Source organism: Carassius carassius, chromosome 1 (genome assembly GCF_963082965.1).
Source record: "Carassius carassius chromosome 1, fCarCar2.1, whole genome shotgun sequence".
NCBI classification, from domain to species: domain Eukaryota; kingdom Metazoa; phylum Chordata; class Actinopteri; order Cypriniformes; family Cyprinidae; genus Carassius; species Carassius carassius.
In genome coordinates, this window is record NC_081755.1 from 21915197 (window position 1) to 21936911 (window position 21715).

A 21715-nucleotide genomic window follows, 5' to 3' on the forward strand; every position below is an offset into this window, starting at 1 on the left:
TATACAGTATATAAATGTGTGTGTGTGTGTGTGTGTGTGTGTGTGTGTGTGTGTGTGTATAAATCAATAGAATTAAAATATATTTATAGTTTATTTTCTCCATAAATAGAATTACATTCATGGAATGACATATATTTATTATCATCATAAATCAAAGAATATTTAAAAAAAGAAGAAAAGGTATAATTTTCAGTGCATACTACATAGTAACATCTACTGCATTTTCTTTGCCATCAACACTTTCAAAGAAACAAACTCACAAATCCAAGAAAGAAAGAAACAACACAAAGAAACATCCATGGACGCAGAAAAATTGCCTACTGCTATAAGACACATAAAGACCAGCTTGACCTCAACCTTTTTCAGCGGATACTTTATAGAAGCATACTTGCAGGAAATATAACTTCATCTGTCCTATCAAACAAAAATCACATTTTCTAATTGCATATCTATAAGTGTTTAGCTGGTGTAGTGTCAAATGCACCTTAAAGTTTAACTTGACTTGTTAAAGTTTAACTCGACTTCGTCAAACATTTATCAGAAGGCAAAGAAACAGTGTCTCTTGGCTCCTCACCACTTTATACTGAGTCCACTGGTGTTTTTTTCTATGGCGTGGTACTGCGTGTGCAGTAGCTGTCTGGCTTTCTCCTGTCCCACGCTCTCGAACCAGCTCTGGTAGAGTTCAGCCACTCGTGAGTCCTGCTCTGGCACCGAGGCACATTCACCGTGGTACAGCTCCTCCACCTGCTGCAGCAGCTCTTTGTTAGTTTGATCTGATGAAGGCTTCAGCTGACCGCCACCATTCAGACATCCTGCAGAACACAACCCAAAGTCTCTTTACGGTCTACCATTAATAGGTTAAGCAAATTTGGAACAGATATCATTCTAGAGAACATTATCAGAATATTATCCAAATTCAACAGTGACAAAACCGTGGCCCAGAGAATTTCACTCTATGCCTACGAAAAACCTCTGAAAGCAACATGTAATTCTACAAAAGTGAAATAGTCATATTTTCCATCATTGATGTTAAAAAGCAACACTTTTTCTCACATGGAGGCATCACATGGCATGTGTTGAGAGGTAGCAGGAAGTTTACAAAAAGAAGGTTTTTAAGCACTTATGGGTGTCACTTCTGACCTGACGGACATGCCATCACTTCGACAAAGTGGTAAGGTGACTTTCCACGTTTCAGCTTCTGCACCAGGTTCTGGATGTTCCTGAAGCCGTAGACGGCAGCGAACCGCAGCAGAACTTGACCGTCCTTCTCTAGAGTGACTTCCTGGAAGTCTTTGTTTCTTTTTTTTTTTTTTTTTAGGGGGAGGGAACAGAGACAAATCAAAAAATGAGACGTGACCAATAAACTATAGTAGCACTATAGGTATTTCTGGAAGTGTTATGGTGAACAAAAACAGTTAAAAAAAATTAATTATTTTTAAGAATTTTTTTATTCTCTTTAAATAAAATGTGAAAAGTGATGCATTATTCCTTAAATCACCAGTACTGTAGTATCATCATGGTTGAGTCATTTATTAGATGTTAATACTACAAGCCAAACGACTGTCATATTAATTATTATACGGTCATATAATTCATATAATCGGTCGTTTCAAAACTACTTCCTAGGAATTTCTAGTCAAAACGATTCTTTAGAAGAACTAAGCATTAATGAAAACAATTATATTGGCTTTAGAAATCATAGTAGCATGATCTAACACTTTTAAAATTATTTAATAAAATGAATATTAATTATTTACAGTAAATATCAATAAATTCTTTACACTAGTTAAAGTCAGTAAGATTTTTTTTTTATATTTCTGAAAGAAGTCTCGCCAAGGCTGCATTTATTTGATCAAAAATACAGAAAAACTGTTAATACTACATTACATAAAAGTCGTGTATTTTAATGTGACAAAACGTAATTTATTCTTGTGATGGTAAAGCTGGATTTTCAGCATCATTATTTCAGTCTTCAGATGATTCAGAAATCATCCTAATATATTGATTTGATACACATTTAAAAACCTGATTATTATCAATGCTGAAAGATTTTTTCCAGTATTCTTTGATTTATAGATAGAACAGCAATTTTTTTATGAAATGGTGATCTTCTGTAACAACATGAAAGTCTTTTAGATACATTTAATGTTTAAATTTCTTTAAAAGAAAATCTACAGAGCCAAAAGATTTTTTATCAGTGGTGAAGGAACAAGAGATCTGGGATCTTTGTAACAATACTGCCGTGTTCAGACATACTTCATTGTCTTGTAAGTGAGTTCATCTATTTCAATCCCAAACAGCTGTTGGGCGGCATGTTTGTAGATGTGATGAAGGTATCCTCCTGATCCACTTCCTGCGTGACGCAGCAGCTCCTCTCCACATATGTTACTGAATCTGAAACACATTCACAGTCAGATGAGTCACAAGTGCTAGCCGGGTTTCACTGCCAAACAGAAGAACTTACATTGTGTCTAAAGGTGCCACTTCCACGTCCCTCAAGGACACTTTCTCCTCTTCCAGCATCTTCAGAACTTCACCTATGAAGCAGACACATGGCTATAATCTAACCCTTTTCTTTTCCTTCAGTTCCTGATTTTGACCCTATTGGATTCCCTCACCTGAAGTGATGACGCAGTCCACCTCTCTGGTCTCGTAATCGCTGAGGTAGAAGTCTGGTCTGGAAGCCTCGAGTTTCTTATCATAGCAGGGCATCACGGTCACATGGTAGATCTGCTGTGGTGAGACACCCTGTCAAAGCAAAAGATGGAGAATCAAAGTCTCATTCTAATGCACTGATATATCTCATGATTCAGAATGCATCTTGATCTTGATCTGACACGTAAATGTAATAAGTGTGTGTGTGGGGGGGGGGCGGTTAAATAATATTTAATGAACTTTTACTTATATAAAATTGCATTTACATATATTTTAATAAAAAATATCCTTCAAATAATGCATCATAATTAAACCTAATCACTAATTTAATTAAAAAAAATGACCTGAAAAATAGTCTGTTATGTTGTTAATATTAAATCAAACAATTAAAAAAAGAAATAAATACATTTGATCTTAATTGATTTCTATGTGCTTGATTATTGGCCGTTTACTGGAATAATAATTTATTTAATATAGGGCTTAATTACATTCAAAATAATAGTTATATGTGTGTATTTATTATTTATATGCACACGTATACATTTTTAAAATATTTGTATTTACATTTATACTCGTATATAATTTATATTACATACAAATATAAATATTTTGTATATGAATCTAAAATATTTTTCCTTAATATATACTGTATGTGTGTGTATTTATATAAAAATAATGAATATACTCAGTACACGCACATATATTATGTAAACATCAACTTTTATTTTGAATGAGATTATGTCTCTCAATTTAATGTATTAATATTTGATGTAAATAAAAAGTATGTTTACTAGTATATTAGCTTTGTGCGAGTAGAGCAAAAAGATTTATAATAACAAATAAATTAACAATATATTTAAACTACACCAAAACAACTATAAAGCATGCAGCGGTCTCTAATCAAGTCTAAAAATACTTGTTTTTAATGTGAGACTTTATGTTTGCCACAAAGCATCGTGGGCCGTTTCTCCCTCTACCAACAGAAGTTTATTGTTCAGTACCTTCTGAGAGGCAAAATAGCCCTTGACCAGAGACCCCATCATCTGCTGGGGCGAGCGGGTCGTACTGATGTACGGCAGGATGAAGTCACCGTGAGTCTTCTCAGCATAGCAAATCCAGCCTGAACCAATCACAAATGATCATTTAACAAGAATGAATCCATATCGGACCCATAATAAAACAGATGCATCTACCTGGACAGGCAGACGCCAGCATCGGTAGAGCCTTCTTGTCTACTTCCCTCCGTCTGAATCGCTCTAGAAACTCCCTCTGGCTTTCTAACAGGCTGAAGGAGCGACTGAAGCTGGTGTCAAACACGTGATGGACACCTGAAAGAGCAACATGCTGTTTCTTTGATCTCAATACAGACAGGATGGTGTCTTTGACTGGTGGGCTCAATCTCACCCAAGTTCTTCAGGAAGCCGGTGAGTCTACGAGCCACTTCGCTGCTGCTGAGAGCGTAGTGTGCTGCTAGAGAGGCTCTGGACTGAGGAGACACAGACACCACCACCACCTTCTGCTCGCTACTGCTGACCTGCTGCTCACACAGACACAAACAGGCTGAAGGGGAAACGTTCATTCGGCGTGAAGCTGCATTAGTGTAACGCGCACCTTATTTTGACGCAGCACGCGGTTCAGCTCCTCGTGACTCTGCTGGGTGATCAGGACGCTCTCCGCAGACGTGATGCAGCCACTGCAGGCCAGACAGTCATTTAGAGTTATCTTCGCTTTCTCCAACTTTTCCCTTTGACCATCCTGGGGAACAAGCATTCATTTAGCATATCGGACGATTGAAACACAGACAGGGCTTCCACAATGCAGGCTGAAAATCAAAGTCGCATCGTTTGTACTCGCCTGATGGACCTGAAAGTAACTGCCATCATCTTCAATCTGGATTTTAGCCACAGATCTGCCCTGCTTCTTTTCCACTTTTACAGGCTTCACGCATTCCTGATAAATTGGAAAAATGGACACCAGTGAAATTATATTTCAGTACGACTATTCGAAAGATGGGGGAAATCAATACTTTTAGCCTAGTCGATAATTGAATTTAACAAATGTGCAAGTAAATTAATTAATAATGTTGCAAAATTCTATTCGATACGTTTTTTCTCTTTTATCAAAAGATCCTGGAAAGTGTCATCATTTCCACAAAAAGTACAGAAACTGTTTGCAATATATAATCAGAAATGTTTCTTGAGCAGCATATAAACTCAGAGAGTGATTCCTGAAGGGTCATGTGACACTGAAGACTGGAGTGATGATGATGGAAATTCAGCTTTGATCTCAGGAATAAATTACATTTAAAAAATATTTAAATAGAAAACAGTTTTATTATTATTATTTATTTCACTGTATTTTTTTAATCAAATAATACAGATTTGTTGAGCATAAGATACTTCTTTTAAAAAGAAAATCTTACATCAGCAATGACTTTTAATGAACTGCAGCTTTAGCAGTAATTATTACATTTATTCATTTAGCAGACGCTTTTATCCAAAGCGACTTACAGATGAGTCTCAGTTAGGTTAGTGTTAAATTATTAGTTAGTTATTATTATTAGTTACAATTATTAGTGTTAAAAATATTTTGAGTAGTCTATAATAATGATATACCGTAATATAATTTTTTCTACATATAAATCATGTGGCTGAAGTGTAACATTACAGCTTCCAGTATCTGACCTTACAAATATAGTGGGCCGGGACTTGGGAGATTTAACTAAATGAATGTCCTTGATAATTAGCATCTACAGTATTTACACAACTTAACGTTATCAAAAAACTTGTCAGAAACATTTTGTAAACTGTATCGTTATCTACACGATGTTACATGCGTTTAGCTTATGGTCAGCTGACCGGTGTTATTTGCCCATCATATAGATATAAAGTAAACGAACTGATAATAATGTGCCTGTTTCAAATGTTACATGCAGAAACACGTTTTCAACCTGAGACGGAGTGATAAAATCATCCAGATCCGTGAGCTGAAGCACTCCACTGAAATGCGACGCCATTGTTGTTTGCTGCGGCCCGTATTCCTGTGAAGCGGTTGGCTGGGGTCTGTGAATGACTTCTGAACCGTCCAATCGTAGGCCGCTTGAAAGTGACTCTGACCAATCGAAACAAACAGTGAGAGGCTAAGGGCGGGACTTCAAAGAAAAAGGCAAATATGAAAGGTGTCACATGTCTTACTGCTGCTGAACTCGATTCAACATCGAAGTTTTTCCATTTCGAAGGTTTTTAAAAGATAGGATGGATAAATTTGAATATGTCTCAGTTTAAGATTTCCATATCTTCATATAAGACTCAGATTTAAAGACACCTTATTTTAAAACCCTGAAAGAGAGAGAGAGCGAGAGAGATATTTTATATTAAAACAATGCCTTGGATCTGCATTATAATAAAATATAACTGGTAAAGTATATTATTTATATGTGTTTTGTCTTGAAAAGTAAGCATATATCATATGGCAAGTAAGCATATATATAGTAGTCCTTTAATTATGAAAACATAAAAAAACTGCATGTAAAATTAATAATTATACAAGAATGAGAAAAAGCTGTTTGAAATTAAATATATCGTGTAACACAACAGGACTCTGCTGTCACTTCTTGACATGTTATGACAACTATCCAAATGTAATTGTTTTTTAAACCAAATTAAGTCATATGATATAGCAACCTTAGACTGTATCAACTGTCTTTATTTAAGTGCGCCTTTACGCGTGATGTTACGGTCCCTGTGTTTGATGCTCTAGACACCGGGCGCCGTAAAGCGTCGACGTGACGAGCACTCTTTCACTATCATGCTGTCATCGTCCAGGTGCTCGCTCGGTCAAGTACGGAAAGATGTCTGCCGACTATCTGTCACCAAATTATCAATTCAAATAACCTCTTGAAAGCAAGTCACGTTAAACAGGTTGAACTGGTCGCGTTTTTCAACCACACAAATGAGCGCGGTTAAGTTGGTTTTGTTTTCGATATTCGTGACACATTCAGCGGTAAACGCCAATAACTCCAAAACGAATTGCCCTAAAAAAATCTAAACAGTGTGACCGCCAAAAGGGCAAAGCTGATCATGTTTAACATCCTTCTTTTTCTATATTTTCCCTTGATATAATAAGCACGGCCCCGTGCAAGCCGTCGCAATGTGCAGAAAGCCGGGAGAGAACGCTCTCAGCAGAGCCCTCGGTTAGGGACCGTGGGGAAAGTGCACACTTTCTTCGTTTTTTGCTATAGCTCAGTAGGCGGTGTTTTTGTAATAGTTTTTTTAGTTAAAGGGCATATAGACATGATAACAGTGTCAATCAATAGTGGGGAACCGTGGACGTTTTTCACAACCTCTTTTTTGCCCCTACTGGTAGAAAAGGGAATTGCATGCCCAAATTTAACCTTCTTTTTGTAATAACTTTCTACAGCAGGGAGACAGAGACATGAAACTACTGTCAATCAATAGAGGGAGAGAGTGGAAATTTTTCACAACCTTTAATTTTACCCCAAGTGGCTGATTAGGGAACTGCATGTCCAAAATTAACCTTCTTTTTGTAATAACTTTCTACAGCAGTGAGACAGAGACATGAAACTAGAGCTGAAACAACGAATCGATTTAATCGATTAAAATCGATTATTAAAATAGTTGTCAACTAATTTAGTCATCGATTCGTTGCTAAATAACTTTTATTTGCCGTAAGCGGCTCATTTCGCGCATATTTCAAATCTGCGGTGACCAAAGTGTGGCAGTAATGAGCCACCAGAGGTTTTACTCAGCCAGTACAGCAGGAGAAGTAGCGAATAGCCAATAGCTGGCCTCGTTTTATGTCACGTGCTTCCCGAACAGCGTCTCTGCAGCATTCAGCGTGATGTGGGAGAACTTTACTTTGAGCCTTTAAAAAATAAGAGTAACCTGTAAACTCTGCACTACTGCACTGTTTAAGGGTACGTTCACATATCGCGTCTTTTGCGCGCTCAAGTTCGTTATTTCCAACACCGCACCGCATCGAGTTAAAAACATTTAAACTTTTCAGAATGCGGCAAGCGCACCGCGGGTCATGTGACAAGAACTAACCAATCAGCTTCATCCTTTCCCATAACAACGTTAAAAGCTCAGTCAAGATGAAAGGAACAGCTGATCATAGTTGTATATGGATTTCCATTTTGAAATAAATTTAGTAGCAGAGCTACTGCAAGCGATGTTTTGAGCATCAAATCCATTTATCCTTTGCTGAAATTTCCGCGTCTTCAAGGAGAGAGCACGTCATGGTTGCTTAGCAAAGGCAGATGCCTCAGGGGCGCTTCTGCCCGAGCGCTTTGGAAAGAAGGAGAAAGCGGTGCGCCTAGCGTTTTCCACGCGTTTTTAGGCGCGATTTGTGAACGGCCCCTAAGACTTTCATTTGTGCAGATTCTCCAGTACAATGTTGTTTGCAAATGTTTAGTCGTAAAAGCTGAGAACATTGCTTTTTAACAGTTAACATTTAAAGCTTTACAAACATGTTCTGTGATCAGTTTGTCGTTTACCAGTTCAAAATTCAGTCTTGCAGCCTAATTATGACTGAATGAGAGAGGTAAATGTTTAAAGATATTTGAAATGCACTTTTTTTCTAAGTATTCACCGCTCTTTTTCACACAGCAGGTTTTTTGTGTGTGTCCAATTTTTTTTTCTGGACAACCTTCTGATGGATTTTACTTTAAATTGTGAGCTCCATTCAGGTTTCATGCCATTAGCACTTTATTCGAAGGATTGTTTACAATTTCACAGCATAAGCTATAAAGCTGTTTCCCAGTAAATAATAAAATACAATGCACTGCAATTTTATTCTGTTTTATCCTTATTCTTCGTGAAAATATGTTCTGAAAGATTCCTTAATAAGCTTTGTTTGGGATGTTCAACTACTTTAGGAGCTCTAAGGACTGCCATGGTGAAAACATTATTTGAAATCTCCTTGTGAAATTTGCTAGAGTATGGGTCAGTGTTCTGATTGCAGAAGAGTTCAACAAAAGGATTACTAACACATAATAAAACAACTCCAGGTATATTTTTGATGAGGATATGACAGTGCAAAATGGTTAAAATCTCTTAAAAAATCTAGGCGGAAGGATAAAGACCATTTATGAATAATTTACTTGGGGAAAAAATGGGAAAAACTAAAATATAAGTACATAAACCGATTAATCGATTAATCGTAAAAATAATCGACAGATTAATCGATTATCAAAATAATCGTTAGTTGCAGCCCTACATGAAACCAGTGTCAATCAATAGAGGGGGACAGTGGACATTTTTCACAACCTTTCTTTTTACCCCTACTGGTAGAAAATGGAATTGAATGTCCAAATTTAACCTTCTTTTTGTAATATCTTTCTACAGCAGGGAGACAGAGACATGAAACCACTGTCAATCAATACAGGGAGAGAGTGGACATTTTTCACAACCTTTCATTTTACCCCAAGTGGCTGATTAGGGAACTGCATGTCCAAAATTAACCTTCTTTTTGTAATAACTTTCTACAGCAGTGAGATAGAGACATGAAACCAGTGTCAATCAATAGTGAGGGACAGTGGACATTTTTCACAACCTTTCCTTTTACCCCTACTGGTAGAAAAGGGAATTCCATGTCCAAAATTAACCTTATTTTTGTAATAACGTTCTACAGCAGGGACACAGAGACATGAAACCAGTTCAAATCAATAAAGGGAGAGAGTGGACATTTTTAACAACCTTTAATTTTACCCCTAGTGGCTGATTAGGGAATTGCATGTCCAAAAGTAACTGCCTTTTTGTAATAACTTTCTTAAGCAGGGAGACAGAGACATGAAACCAGTGCGAATCAGTAGAGAGAGAGAGAGTGGAAATTTTTCACTTCATTTCATTTTACCCCAAGTGGCTGATTAGGGAATTGCATGTCCAAAATATCCTTTTTGTAATAACTTGCTACAGCAGGGAGACAGAGACATGAATCCAGAGTCAAATCAGTGGAGAGAGAGAGTGGACATTTTTCACAACCTTTTTACCCCTACTGGTAGAAAAGGGAATTGAGTGTCCAAAATTAACCTTATTTTTGTAATAACGTTCTCCAGCAGGGACACAGAGACATGAAACCAGTTCAAATCAATAGAGGGAGAGAGTGGACCCTTTTCACAACCTTTCTTTTTACCCCTACTGGTAGAAAAGGGAATTGGATGTCCAAAATTAATCTTCTTTTTGTAATAACTTTCTACAACAGGGAGACAGAGACATAAGACCAGTGTCTATCAATAGAGGGAGACAGTGGACATTTTTCACATCCTTTCATTTTACCCCAAGTGGCTGATTAGGGAACTGCATGTCCAAAATTAACCTTCTTTTTGTAATAACTTTCTACAGCAGTGAGTCAGAGACATGAAACCAGTGTCAATCAATAGAGGGGGACAGTGGACATTTTTCACAACCTTTCTTTTTACCCCTACTGGTAGAAAAGGGAATTACATGTCCAAATTTAACCTTCTTTTTGTAATAACTTTCTACAGCAGGGAGACAGAGACATGAAACCAGTGTCTATCAATAGAGGGAGAGAGTGGACATTTTTCGCAACCTTTTTACCCCTATTGGTAGAAAAGGGAATTGCATGTCCAAATTTATCCTTCCTTTTGTAATAACTTTCTATAGCAGGGAGACAGAGACATGAAACCACTGTCAATCAATAGAACGAAAGAGTGGACATTTTTCACAACCTTTCTTTTTACCCCTACTGGTAGAAAAGGGAATTAGATGTCCAAAATTAGCTTTCTTTTTGTAATAAATTTCTACAGCAGGGAGACAGAGACATGAAACCACTGTCAATCAATAGAGGGAGACAGTGGACATTTTTCACAACCTTTCCTTTTACCCCTACTGGTAGAAAAGGGAATTCCATGTCCAAAATTAACCTTATTTTTGTAATAACGTTCTACAGCAGGGACACAGAGACATGAAACCAGTTCAAATCAATAAAGGGAGAGAGTGGACATTTTTAACAACCTTTAATTTTACCCCTAGTGGCTGATTAGGGAATTGCATGTCCAAAAGTAACTGCCTTTTTGTAATAACTTTCTTAAGCAGGGAGACAGAGACATGAAACCAGTGCGAATCAGTAGAGAGAGAGAGAGTGGAAATTTTTCACTTCATTTCATTTTACCCCAAGTGGCTGATTAGGGAATTGCATGTCCAAAATATCCTTTTTGTAATAACTTGCTACAGCAGGGAGACAGAGACATGAATCCAGAGTCAAATCAGTGGAGAGAGAGAGTGGACATTTTTCACAACCTTTTTACCCCTACTGGTAGAAAAGGGAATTGAGTGTCCAAAATTAACCTTATTTTTGTAATAACGTTCTCCAGCAGGGACACAGAGACATGAAACCAGTTCAAATCAATAGAGGGAGAGAGTGGACCCTTTTCACAACCTTTCTTTTTACCCCTACTGGTAGAAAAGGGAATTGGATGTCCAAAATTAATCTTCTTTTTGTAATAACTTTCTACAACAGGGAGACAGAGACATAAGACCAGTGTCTATCAATAGAGGGAGACAGTGGACATTTTTCACATCCTTTCATTTTACCCCAAGTGGCTGATTAGGGAACTGCATGTCCAAAATTAACCTTCTTTTTGTAATAACTTTCTACAGCAGTGAGTCAGAGACATGAAACCAGTGTCAATCAATAGAGGGGGACAGTGGACATTTTTCACAACCTTTCTTTTTACCCCTACTGGTATAAAAGGGAATTACATGTCCAAATTTAACCTTCTTTTTGTAATAACTTTCTACAGCAGGGAGAAAGAGACATGAAACCAGTGTCTATCAATAGAGGGAGAGAGTGGACATTTTTCGCAACCTTTTTACCCCTATTGGTAGAAAAGGGAATTGCATGTCCAAATTTATCCTTCCTTTTGTAATAACTTTCTATAGCAGGGAGACAGAGACATGAAACCACTGTCAATCAATAGAACGAGAGAGTGGACATTTTTCACAACCTTTCTTTTTACCCCTACTGGTAGAAAAAGGAATTAGATGTCCAAAATTAGCGTTCTTTTTGTAATAACTTTCTACAGCAGGGAGACAGAGACATGAAACCACTGTCAATCAATAGAGGGAGACAGTGGACATTTTTCACAACCTTTCATTTTACCCCAAGTGGCTGATTAGGGAACTGCATGTCCAAAATTAACCTTCTTTTTGTAATAACTTTTTACAGCAGTGAGTCAGAGACATGAAACCAGTGTCAGTCAATAGAGGGGGACAGTGGACATTTTTCACAACCTTTCTTTTTACCCCTACTGGTAGAAAAGGGAATTACATGTCCAAATTTAACCTTCTTTTTGTAATAACTTTCTACAGCAGGGAGACAGAGACATGAAACCTGTGTCAATCAATAGAGGGAAAGAGTGGACATTTTTCACAACCTTTCTTTTTACACCTACTGGTAGAAAAGGGAATTGCATGTACAAATTTAACCTTCTTTTTGTAATAACTTTCTACAGCAGTGAGACAGATACATGAAACCAGTGTCAATCAATAGACGGGGACAGTGGGCATTTTTAACAACCTTTCTTTTTACCCCTGCTGGTACAAAAGGGAACTGCATGTCCAATATTAACTTTCTTTTTGTAATAACTTTCTACAGCAGGGAGACAGAGACATAAAACCACTGTCAATCAATAGAACGAGAGAGTGGACATTTTTCACAACCTTTCTTTTTACCCCTACTGGTAGAAAAGGGAATTACATGTCCAAATTTAACCTTCTTTTTGTAATAACTTTCTACAGCAGGGAGACAGAGACATGAAACCTGTGTCAATCAATAGAGGGAAAGAGTGGACATTTTTCACAACCTTTCTTTTTACACCTACTGGTAGAAAAGGGAATTGCATGTACAAATTTAACCTTCTTTTTGTAATAACTTTCTACAGCAGTGAGACAGATACATGAAACCAGTGTCAATCAATAGACGGGGACAGTGGGCATTTTTCACAACCTTTCTTTTTACCCCTGCTGGTACAAAAGGGAACTGCATGTCCAATATTAACTTTCTTTTTGTAATAACTTTCTACAGCAGGGAGACAGAGACATAAAACCACTGTCAATCAATAGAACGAGAGAGTGGACATTTTTCACAACCTTTCTTTTTACCCCTACTTGTAGAAAAGGGAATTGTATGTCCAAAATTAGCTTTCTTTTTGTAATAACTTTCTACAGCAGGGAGACAGAGACATGAAACTAGTGTCAATCAATAGAGGGGGACAGTGGACATTTTTCACAACCTTTCTTTTTACCCCTACTGGTAAAAAAGGGAATCACATGTCCAAATTTAACCTTCTTTTTGTAATAACTTTCTACAGCAGTGAGACAGAGACATAAAACCTGTGTCAATCAATAGAGGGAGAGAGTGGACATTTTTCACAACCTTTCTTTTTACACCTACTGGTAGAAAAGGGAATTGCATGTACAAATTTAACCTTCTTTTTGTAATAACTTTCTACAGCAGTGAGACAGATACATGAAACCAGTGTCAATCAATAGACGGGGACAGTGGGCATTTTTCATAACCTTTCTTTTTACCCCTGCTGGTATAAAAGGGAACTGCATGTCCAATATTAACCTTCTTTTTGTAATAACTTTCTACAGCAGGGAGACAGAGACATAAAACCACTGTCAATCAATAGAACGAGAGAGTGGACATTTTTCACAACCTTTCTTTTTACCCCTACTGGTAGAAAAGGGAATTGGATGTCCAAAATTAGCTTTCTTTTTGTAATAACTTTCTACAGCAGGGAGACAGAGACATGAAACTAGTGTCAATCAATAGAGGGGGACAGTGGACATTTTTCACAACCTTTCTTTTTACCCCTACTGGTAAAAAAGGGAATCACATGTCCAAATTTAACCTTCTTTTTGTAATAACTTTCTACAGCAGTGAGACAGAGACATAAAACCTGTGTCAATCAATAGAGGGGGACAGTGGACATTTTTCACAACCTTTCTTTTTACCCCTACTGGTAGAAAAGGGAATTGCATGTCCAAATTTAACCTTCTTTTTGTAATAACTTTCTACAGCAGGGAGACAGAGACATGAAACCACTGTCAATCAATAGAGGGAGAGAGTGGACATTTTTCACAACCTTTAATTTTACCCAAGTGGCTGATTAGGGAACTGCATGTCCAAAATTAACCTTCTTTTTGTAATAACTTTCTACAGCAGTGAGACAGAGACATGAAACCAGTGTCAATCAATAGAGGGGGAAAGTGGACATTTTTCACAACCTTTCTTTTTACCCCTACTGGTAGAACCCCTACTGGTAGAAAAGGGAATTGCATGTCCAAATGTAACCTTCTTTTTGTATTAACTTTCTACAGCAGGGAGACAGAGACATGAAACCAGTGTCAATCAATAGAGGGGGACAGTGGACATTTTTCACAACCTTTCTTTTTACCCCTACTGGTAGAAACGGGAATTGCATGTCCAAATTGAACCTTCTTTTTGTAAAAACTTTCTACAGCAGGGAGACAGAGACATTAAACTACTGTCAATCAATAGAGGGAGAGAGTGGAAATTTTTCACAACCTTTCACTTTACCCCAAGTGGCTGATTAGGGAACTGCATGTCCGAAATTAACCTTCTTTCTGTAATAACTTTCTACAGCAGTGAGACAGAGACATGAAACCAGTGTCAATCAATAGAGGGGGAAAGTGGACATTTTTCACAACCTTTCTTTTTACCCCTACTGGTAGGAAAGAAAAATGACTTTTCTTCAACAGTTTTGTTTCAACATACCGGTTGATCAAAACATACTTTAACATTACGACAGAAATTTTTATTTAGTTTTATTCATTTACTATTAGTAGTTTTTTTTTTTTGCAACACAACATTATTTGTATTTATTTATTTATTATCTATAATAAATTTATTTTATTAATTAGATAATTTATTATATATATATATATATATATATATATATATATATATATATATATATATATATATATATATATACATTACTCTTTTTTCTATTTTATTAAAAGGTTTTTAGAAGTAAATCAATAACTATTAACATTTTACAATATTCAAAGTCTAACACATATAAAAGCTAAAAACTATTGAATAAAAACCAAAAAAGAGCTTAATTGGAGAAAAACAGGTGTTTGGCAGTAACATTAAAGTTACAAACAGATTTTAAGATTTTGAAATCATGTGCCTCAAACTTATGGGACATATCTAATCAAAATGTAGCTATGTAAGAGAGAGGGACACATTAATATTTCCTGTTCATAAATGTAGGGGTGTAGTTAAAATCAATCTCGGCCAATACAGCAAAACATTTGCAAATTTACAAATAAAATATAAAAGATAAACACACACACACACACACACACACACACACATATATATATATATATATATATATATATATATATATATATATATATATATATATATATATATATATATATTCGAACATCACTATTTAAAAAAAAATCTAAAATTTGTTTTTAAAATAAAAAATTATTTAACATTTAAAAATTATTTTATAACATGAAATTTAGAGGTTACGGTTCGGGGCAGCCACCAGCCATTGGAAAGTACCCAAAAAATTATAATTATGATACAGTTTTAAGTTTACTGATATTTTACATTTTATGGGGGGTTTAAATAAATAACACAAGGATCTTGGTAAATATCTAATGTTTGAATACTTAAATGCATTTTTCAATTGTTTTTTGGTTTTGGGACATTACTTGGCACCAATTCTGTGCTGCTCATATTCATATCAGACATTTAAGTTGACAGATGAAGGCTGTGATACTGTAGTTGTTCACTAGATGGATTCTAGAAGATACAATGACCAACAAATACATAAATTATGTTAGTATGTACTGTAAGTATAGTATTATTACTGCACTACTAGATCATTAAAATAATTTAAATAATGTTTTTACAAAATTACTAAGTTTTGGTAGTATTTTAAAAATAGGTCTAATTTGTTAACACTATTTAATGCATTACTATACATTAACTGAATATGAACAATATATATTTTTGGAGCATTTATCAATCTTTTAATGTTTTAATGTTACTTGATTTATTTTTCTTCATGTTGATCCACGGTACATTAACTGATGTTAACAGATACACAACTGAAAGTTAATAATGTATTTTTAGTATGTAATTATAGAATTAATACTATAAAACATATTGTTCAAGTTAACATGCACAGTTAAGTACTGTTAACATATTAAAGGAACATTCCACTTTTTTGGAAATGGGCTCATTCTCAAACTCCCAGTTTATACCATTTTTGAATCCATTCAGCCGATCTCAGGTTTTGAGACCAGCAGCATGGCATTCAGAAATGACCAAAGAGTATGGATATTTTTCCTATTTAAAACTTTCCTCTTTTGTAGTTATATTGTGTACTAAGACCGGTGGAAAATGTCAAGTTGTGATTTTCTAGGCCGATATGATTAAAAACTATACTCATTCCGGTGTAATAATCAGGGAACGGTGCAGCCATAACATGAGCGCAGCAGTCGCAGTGATATCACTGCAGTAAAACTCAACTTATTAACTCTGGGGGAGTTGGAGAATGAGCATATTTCCAAAAAAGGGGAGTGTTCCTTTAAACCTTATTGTAAACCATTATTAAAGGTTTATTTTTTGTTGTCTGTGTGCATGGTGTTTAACCATTTCATTGCTGTAACCCTGTAACCTGCTGTAAACCAGACTGCCAAACGGTTAATATCAATGCATGCACACCTCTTTCCCAATGACACTAGAGGATGGTGGTTGCACTAGTGACTTGGGCTCGTCATTGCAGCTTGAAGCATTTTGTACTTTAATTTAGTAATGGCATTTTCCACCAGGGAGATGTAAAAGCAGTGTCAGTTAATAGAGGCGGACAGTGATCAACTTACACAACCTCACATTTAATCCTTACTGTTGCACAAGGTAGTTGCATTTACAAATTGTACCTTATTTACATCCTGACAATTACGAAATTTATGTAATGCAGAATGATCCTGTTAATACTGTAAACTAATTTGAAACGACAACAGCCAACAGTACAATAGCCTTTTTGACTGAACTGGTATTTATACACTGATCAAAAATTTATACTGATTTTAAAATTTACTGATTTTAACATTTATATGGAGCTGATCAAAACAAAAACAACAACAAAAAAACATTCAAGAGTAAACAATATATTTTAACACCTACACTTGTAAAGTACTTTTTACTTATAGAAAACACACAATCACTTTCTCGTCTTCCATTTTTGTACCTCTTTTTAATTCATTCCGAGACAGACAGAGTGGTACCATTTTTCACAGTTGCTGCACTGAATCTAGTGGAAATAAAAATTGTCACAAGTAAACTTAATTTTTAATTATATTGAACATATGTTACGTTCGGGAAACCAGGGAAACACAGGAGACGAGAGATCCAAACGCACTGTGAGTTTAATGGGTAATCCAAATTCAGAATCCAAAAAGCAGGGGTCAAAACCAAAAATCCATCCAAACAAACAAACAGGAATAGGAACAGGAATAGAACTTGAAACTCGGAAGGCGAGGAAACTGGGTGACGGAAAGAAAGGACTCCATGAAAACAAACAGAAACAGACCGGTTAATATAGGCAGGGTAATGACTATCAAGTGAAGACACCTGAGTGCAATTAACAGGAGTGCAATTACTGTGATGAAGGGACAAGGCTTTGTGGGAATTGTAGTGCCTGCGGTGAGGTGCCTATGGGGAAGTGAGACCACTAGCGGAGACTCAGGGAAACAGAGACCAGACAGCGTGACAACATATTAAGTTAAATATAAATTGTAATTCATTATTTTATTACTCCATTATTAAGATATTAATTGTAATTTCAACTTAAAATCATCAAATTGAAATATAGACAATTGAACAAACAGTAAAAATAATAAAACCTTTTGATCTGTATTGACCTAATACAAAATACTACTTAATATTTGATGTAAAGTCATTTCTGTATTAACTGCATACTAATTATCGGCATAATAATTATCTATTTAGTTGAAATAATTTTACATTTCAGCTCTACAGATTGTATAATACCTCATCTTCATGGGGAAGTTGTGGCCTAGTCCCAACTGCTCCCCGGGCGCTGCAGCATAAATGGCTGCCCACTGCTCCGGTGTGTGTTCATGGTGTGTGTGTGTGTGCACTTTGGATGGGTTAAATGCAGAGCACAAATTCTGAGTATGGGCTGAATGTCATGTCACTTCACTAATTACTCATTTCTCAATGAAGGAGCCATGCTTCCAACTGGACACTCTTTTCCACACAGGGAGCAATGCTGTTTGGGGTTAAATACTGAAAATACAATATCACAAATCAAAGTTTTATTTTAACCATTTGGTCAGACAGACAGACAGACCGACCAGTGTATCGACAAACAGATAGACAGACAGACATACAGTAACCTGAAGGATTATTAGGAACACCATACTAATACTGTGTTTGACCCCCTTTCGCCTTCAGAACTGCCGTAATTCTATGTTGCATTGATTCAATAAGGTGCTGAAAGCATTCTTTAGAAATGTTGGCCCATATTGATAGGATAGCATCTTAGAGATTTGTGGGATGCACATACAGGGCACGAAGCTCCCGTTCCACCACATCCCAAAGATGCTCTATTGGGTTGAGATCTGGTGACTGTGGGGGCCATTTTAATACAGTGAACTCATTGTCATGTTCAAGAAACCAATTTGAAATGATTCGAGCTTTGTGACATGGTGCATTATCCTGCTGGAAGTAACCAGTAGAGGATGGGTACATGGTGGTCATAAAGGGATGGACATGGTCAGAAACAATGCTCAGGTAGGTCGTGGCATTTAAACGATGCCCAATTGGCACTAAGGGGCCTAAAGTGTGCCAAGAAAACATCCCCCACACCATTACACCAACACCATCAGCCTGCACAGTGGTAACAAGGCATGATGGATCCATGTTCTCATTCTGTTTACGCCAAATTCTGACTCTACCATCTGAATACCATCATAAATATAAAATAGGTACATATAACAGCATGTTCTATCCACTGAATCAGAAAGATGTATTTTAATGTTGTCTCATAACTTTTTTTTTCAGGTACCTTTATTTGTAATTGTAATAGACATAAAACCATACATTGTTGACAAGGATTGTGCTATATGTAGTGAAGTGAAGTAAAGCAACATGATGGTGAAGTATAATAATAACAAATACTTGGAATTTGTGGAGTTTATCCCATCCACATGCACCTGGCATATACTTTGTATATTTACACAAAACTCCTGTCATTGTGTCAACAGTGTATGGTTTATGTCTATCCTTTATGTTTTTGTAAGCATAATGAACTCTTAACTCTACTTATCACAATTTTGTTAGTTTGGACTTAGTCTGTCTTTCATACTTTGTCATTTGACCTATATTTTGTCTCACATTTTGATTACATAAGTTCACCTGTGGTGTTGCTAATTATTTCATTTGTTCTGTCTAGTTACGTTCTTGTCCTTTTAGTTTGACTTTGTCGGGTAATGTTTTTGACCTCATGACTGCTATCTGTGGATACCCTTTTCCTATGTCATGTGGAATAAATACCTTCTGAATCTTCTCCTATGTGCACCTTTTTCTACAACCTAGCTTCAGTGTAAAACTACAAAATATAAGGTTCTTTAAAAGTTTAAGATCTTAAGAACTACCATCACCATGTTTCAAGTGAAAACACTTTATTAGTAATATGTAGTAACCAAACCACAATAAAATAAAATAACTATTCAGTCATGCAAATTAAATACATGAAATTAATTAAAATAATTAGTAACACTATATTTCAGGGTCTATAAACCAGTTGCTTATAAGTATGCATATTTATAGAATATTAGCCATTTATTAGTAGTAAGCACATATTAACAGAGGTGTAAAATACTTGAGTCATTTTACTTGATTACTGTACTTAAGGATTCTTTTGGGGGATTTGTACTTTACTCAAATACATTTTAAACTGACTACTTGTACTTTTGCTTGTTTACATTTCTGTGGAAAAAAAAAACAGTGATTTTTACTCCTTATAATTTTATTTAATCTTGAAAAGTACATTATATTTTTATTTTATCTTATGCACATTAAATATGGTAAACAAAGTCAAATGTGTGTGCCTGACGTGGGAACTAATAATCATTGTTTTCATGCATCAAACACACACATTTCTACTTTAATTATTACTTTTGTCAGGTAAATGTCTGGATTCAAAAGTTCACCATCAAATCTGAGGGAGCATATTGAGGTAGCAAAGTTGCGTTTCCCCCACAAAAAAAGTTCCTTATTTGTTCTGTTTTGATAGAGCCATTAGCTATGATAAACTGAATGCACAAAATAGTGCAAATAAAATCTGTGATGAGAATTTAAATACTATTAATATTTTTGTGGGATTTTTTTCTCATTAATCTAGTCACAAATAACAATTTATCAATATTTGCTAGGAAAAAACTACTGTATAAATGCCCAAATTAAAAATTGTAAAGATTAATTGTCCTTTTAGACAGTGACGCTGAATAGACAACACAAATAAAGTGGACTTTAAACATTTTGTATGTATTAATTCTATGACTCTCCTCATTAATTGAACACATTCTTGTTTTCTGTTTGGAATATATTTCTAGCCTCTCTATCACATCTTGCTCTTCTGTCACAGTCTTGTGTCTTTCTGTCACTGTTTTCTGTGAGTGTTGTGTTTGTTTGGTGCTATGTGCTCTCTCCTGTCTTTTTTTGACCCCACCCATCTTGTTACCTCATTATTGTTTAGTTGCTCCACCTGTGTTTCTCAATTGCCCCCGTACTCATTACCTTCACTCTGCACAGCTGTTTCATCCACTCACACACTTATACACACACCTGGTGCCCATTGTCAATGAGTATATATTCTCCACTCTCACACCACTCTCTCAGGCAGTATTAATTGTGTAATGTAAATTGTGATTTGTAAGTGTTCCTGGATACTCGTGTTTTTGCATCTTGGCTTCGTCTGCTCTTGTCTTCGTGATTTGTTTCTGTTTTGTTTTGCCTTGTTGGCCTTTTAGTTCTCATTTATTAAAAAGTAATTTCTTCCCTGCACTTGGACCCAGACCCTGTTCTTTCCACTGCTCCGTTTCTACCACGCCCTGACATCTTCAAAGGGATAGTTCACCCATAAATGAAAATTCTATCACCATTTACTGACCTCTGTCATCCCAGATATTTATGACTTTCTTTCTTCACATGAACACAAGCAAATAATTTTTATTTTTATTTTGAACATGCAATTCTCTAATCAGCCACTTGGGGTAAAATGAAAGGTTGTGAAAAATGTCCACTGTCTCCCTCTATTGATAGACACTGGTTTCATGTCTCTGTCTCCCTGCTGTAGAAAGTTATTACAAAAAGAAGGTTAATTTTGGACATCCAATTCCCTTTTCTACCAGTAGGTGTAAAAAGAAAGGTTGTGAAAAATGTCCACTCTTTCCCTCTATTGATTGACACAGGTTTCATGTCTCTGTCTCCCTGCTGTAGAAAGTTATTACAAAAAGAAGGTTAAATTTGGACATGTAATTCCCTTTTCTACCAGAAGGGGTAAAAAGAAAGGTTGTGAAAAATGTCCACTGTCCCCCTCTATTGACTGACACTGGTTTCATGTCTCTGACTCACTGCTGTAAAAAGTTATTACAAAAAGAAGGTTAATTTTGGACATGCAGTTCCCTAATCAGCCACTTGGGGTAAAATGAAAGGTTGTGAAAAATGTCCACTGTCTCCCTCTATTGATTGACAGTGGTTTCATGTCTCTGTCTCCCTGCTGTAGAAAGTTATTACAAAAAGAAAGCTAATTTTGGACATCTAATTCCTTTTTCTACCAGTAGGGGTAAAAAGAAAGGTTGTGAAAAATGTCCACTCTCTCGTTCTATTGATTGACAGTGGTTTCATGTCTCTGTCTCCCTGCTATAGAAAGTTATTACAAAAGGAAGGATAAATTTGGACATGCAATTCCCTTTTCTACCAATAGGGGTAA

At 36.0% G+C, this 21715-nt stretch overlaps 1 protein-coding gene across 1 annotated transcript; it reads right to left on the reverse strand.

Annotated features, from left to right (window-relative positions):
* Nucleotides 1–72: 72 nt before the first annotated feature.
* On the reverse strand, nucleotides 73–5786 carry narfl (nuclear prelamin A recognition factor-like). The gene is made up of 10 exons (XM_059551296.1): nucleotides 5606–5786; nucleotides 4267–4605; nucleotides 4060–4192; nucleotides 3849–3983; nucleotides 3657–3775; nucleotides 2619–2748; nucleotides 2465–2537; nucleotides 2257–2394; nucleotides 1141–1298; nucleotides 73–812 (listed from the first exon to the last, which is right to left on the reverse strand). Exons 2-10 carry the CDS (start codon nucleotides 4423–4425, stop codon nucleotides 571–573), a joined length of 1287 nt encoding a protein of 428 aa, XP_059407279.1. The 5' UTR covers nucleotides 4426–4605; nucleotides 5606–5786; the 3' UTR covers nucleotides 73–570.
* Between the last annotated feature and the right edge of the window lie 15929 nt (nucleotides 5787–21715).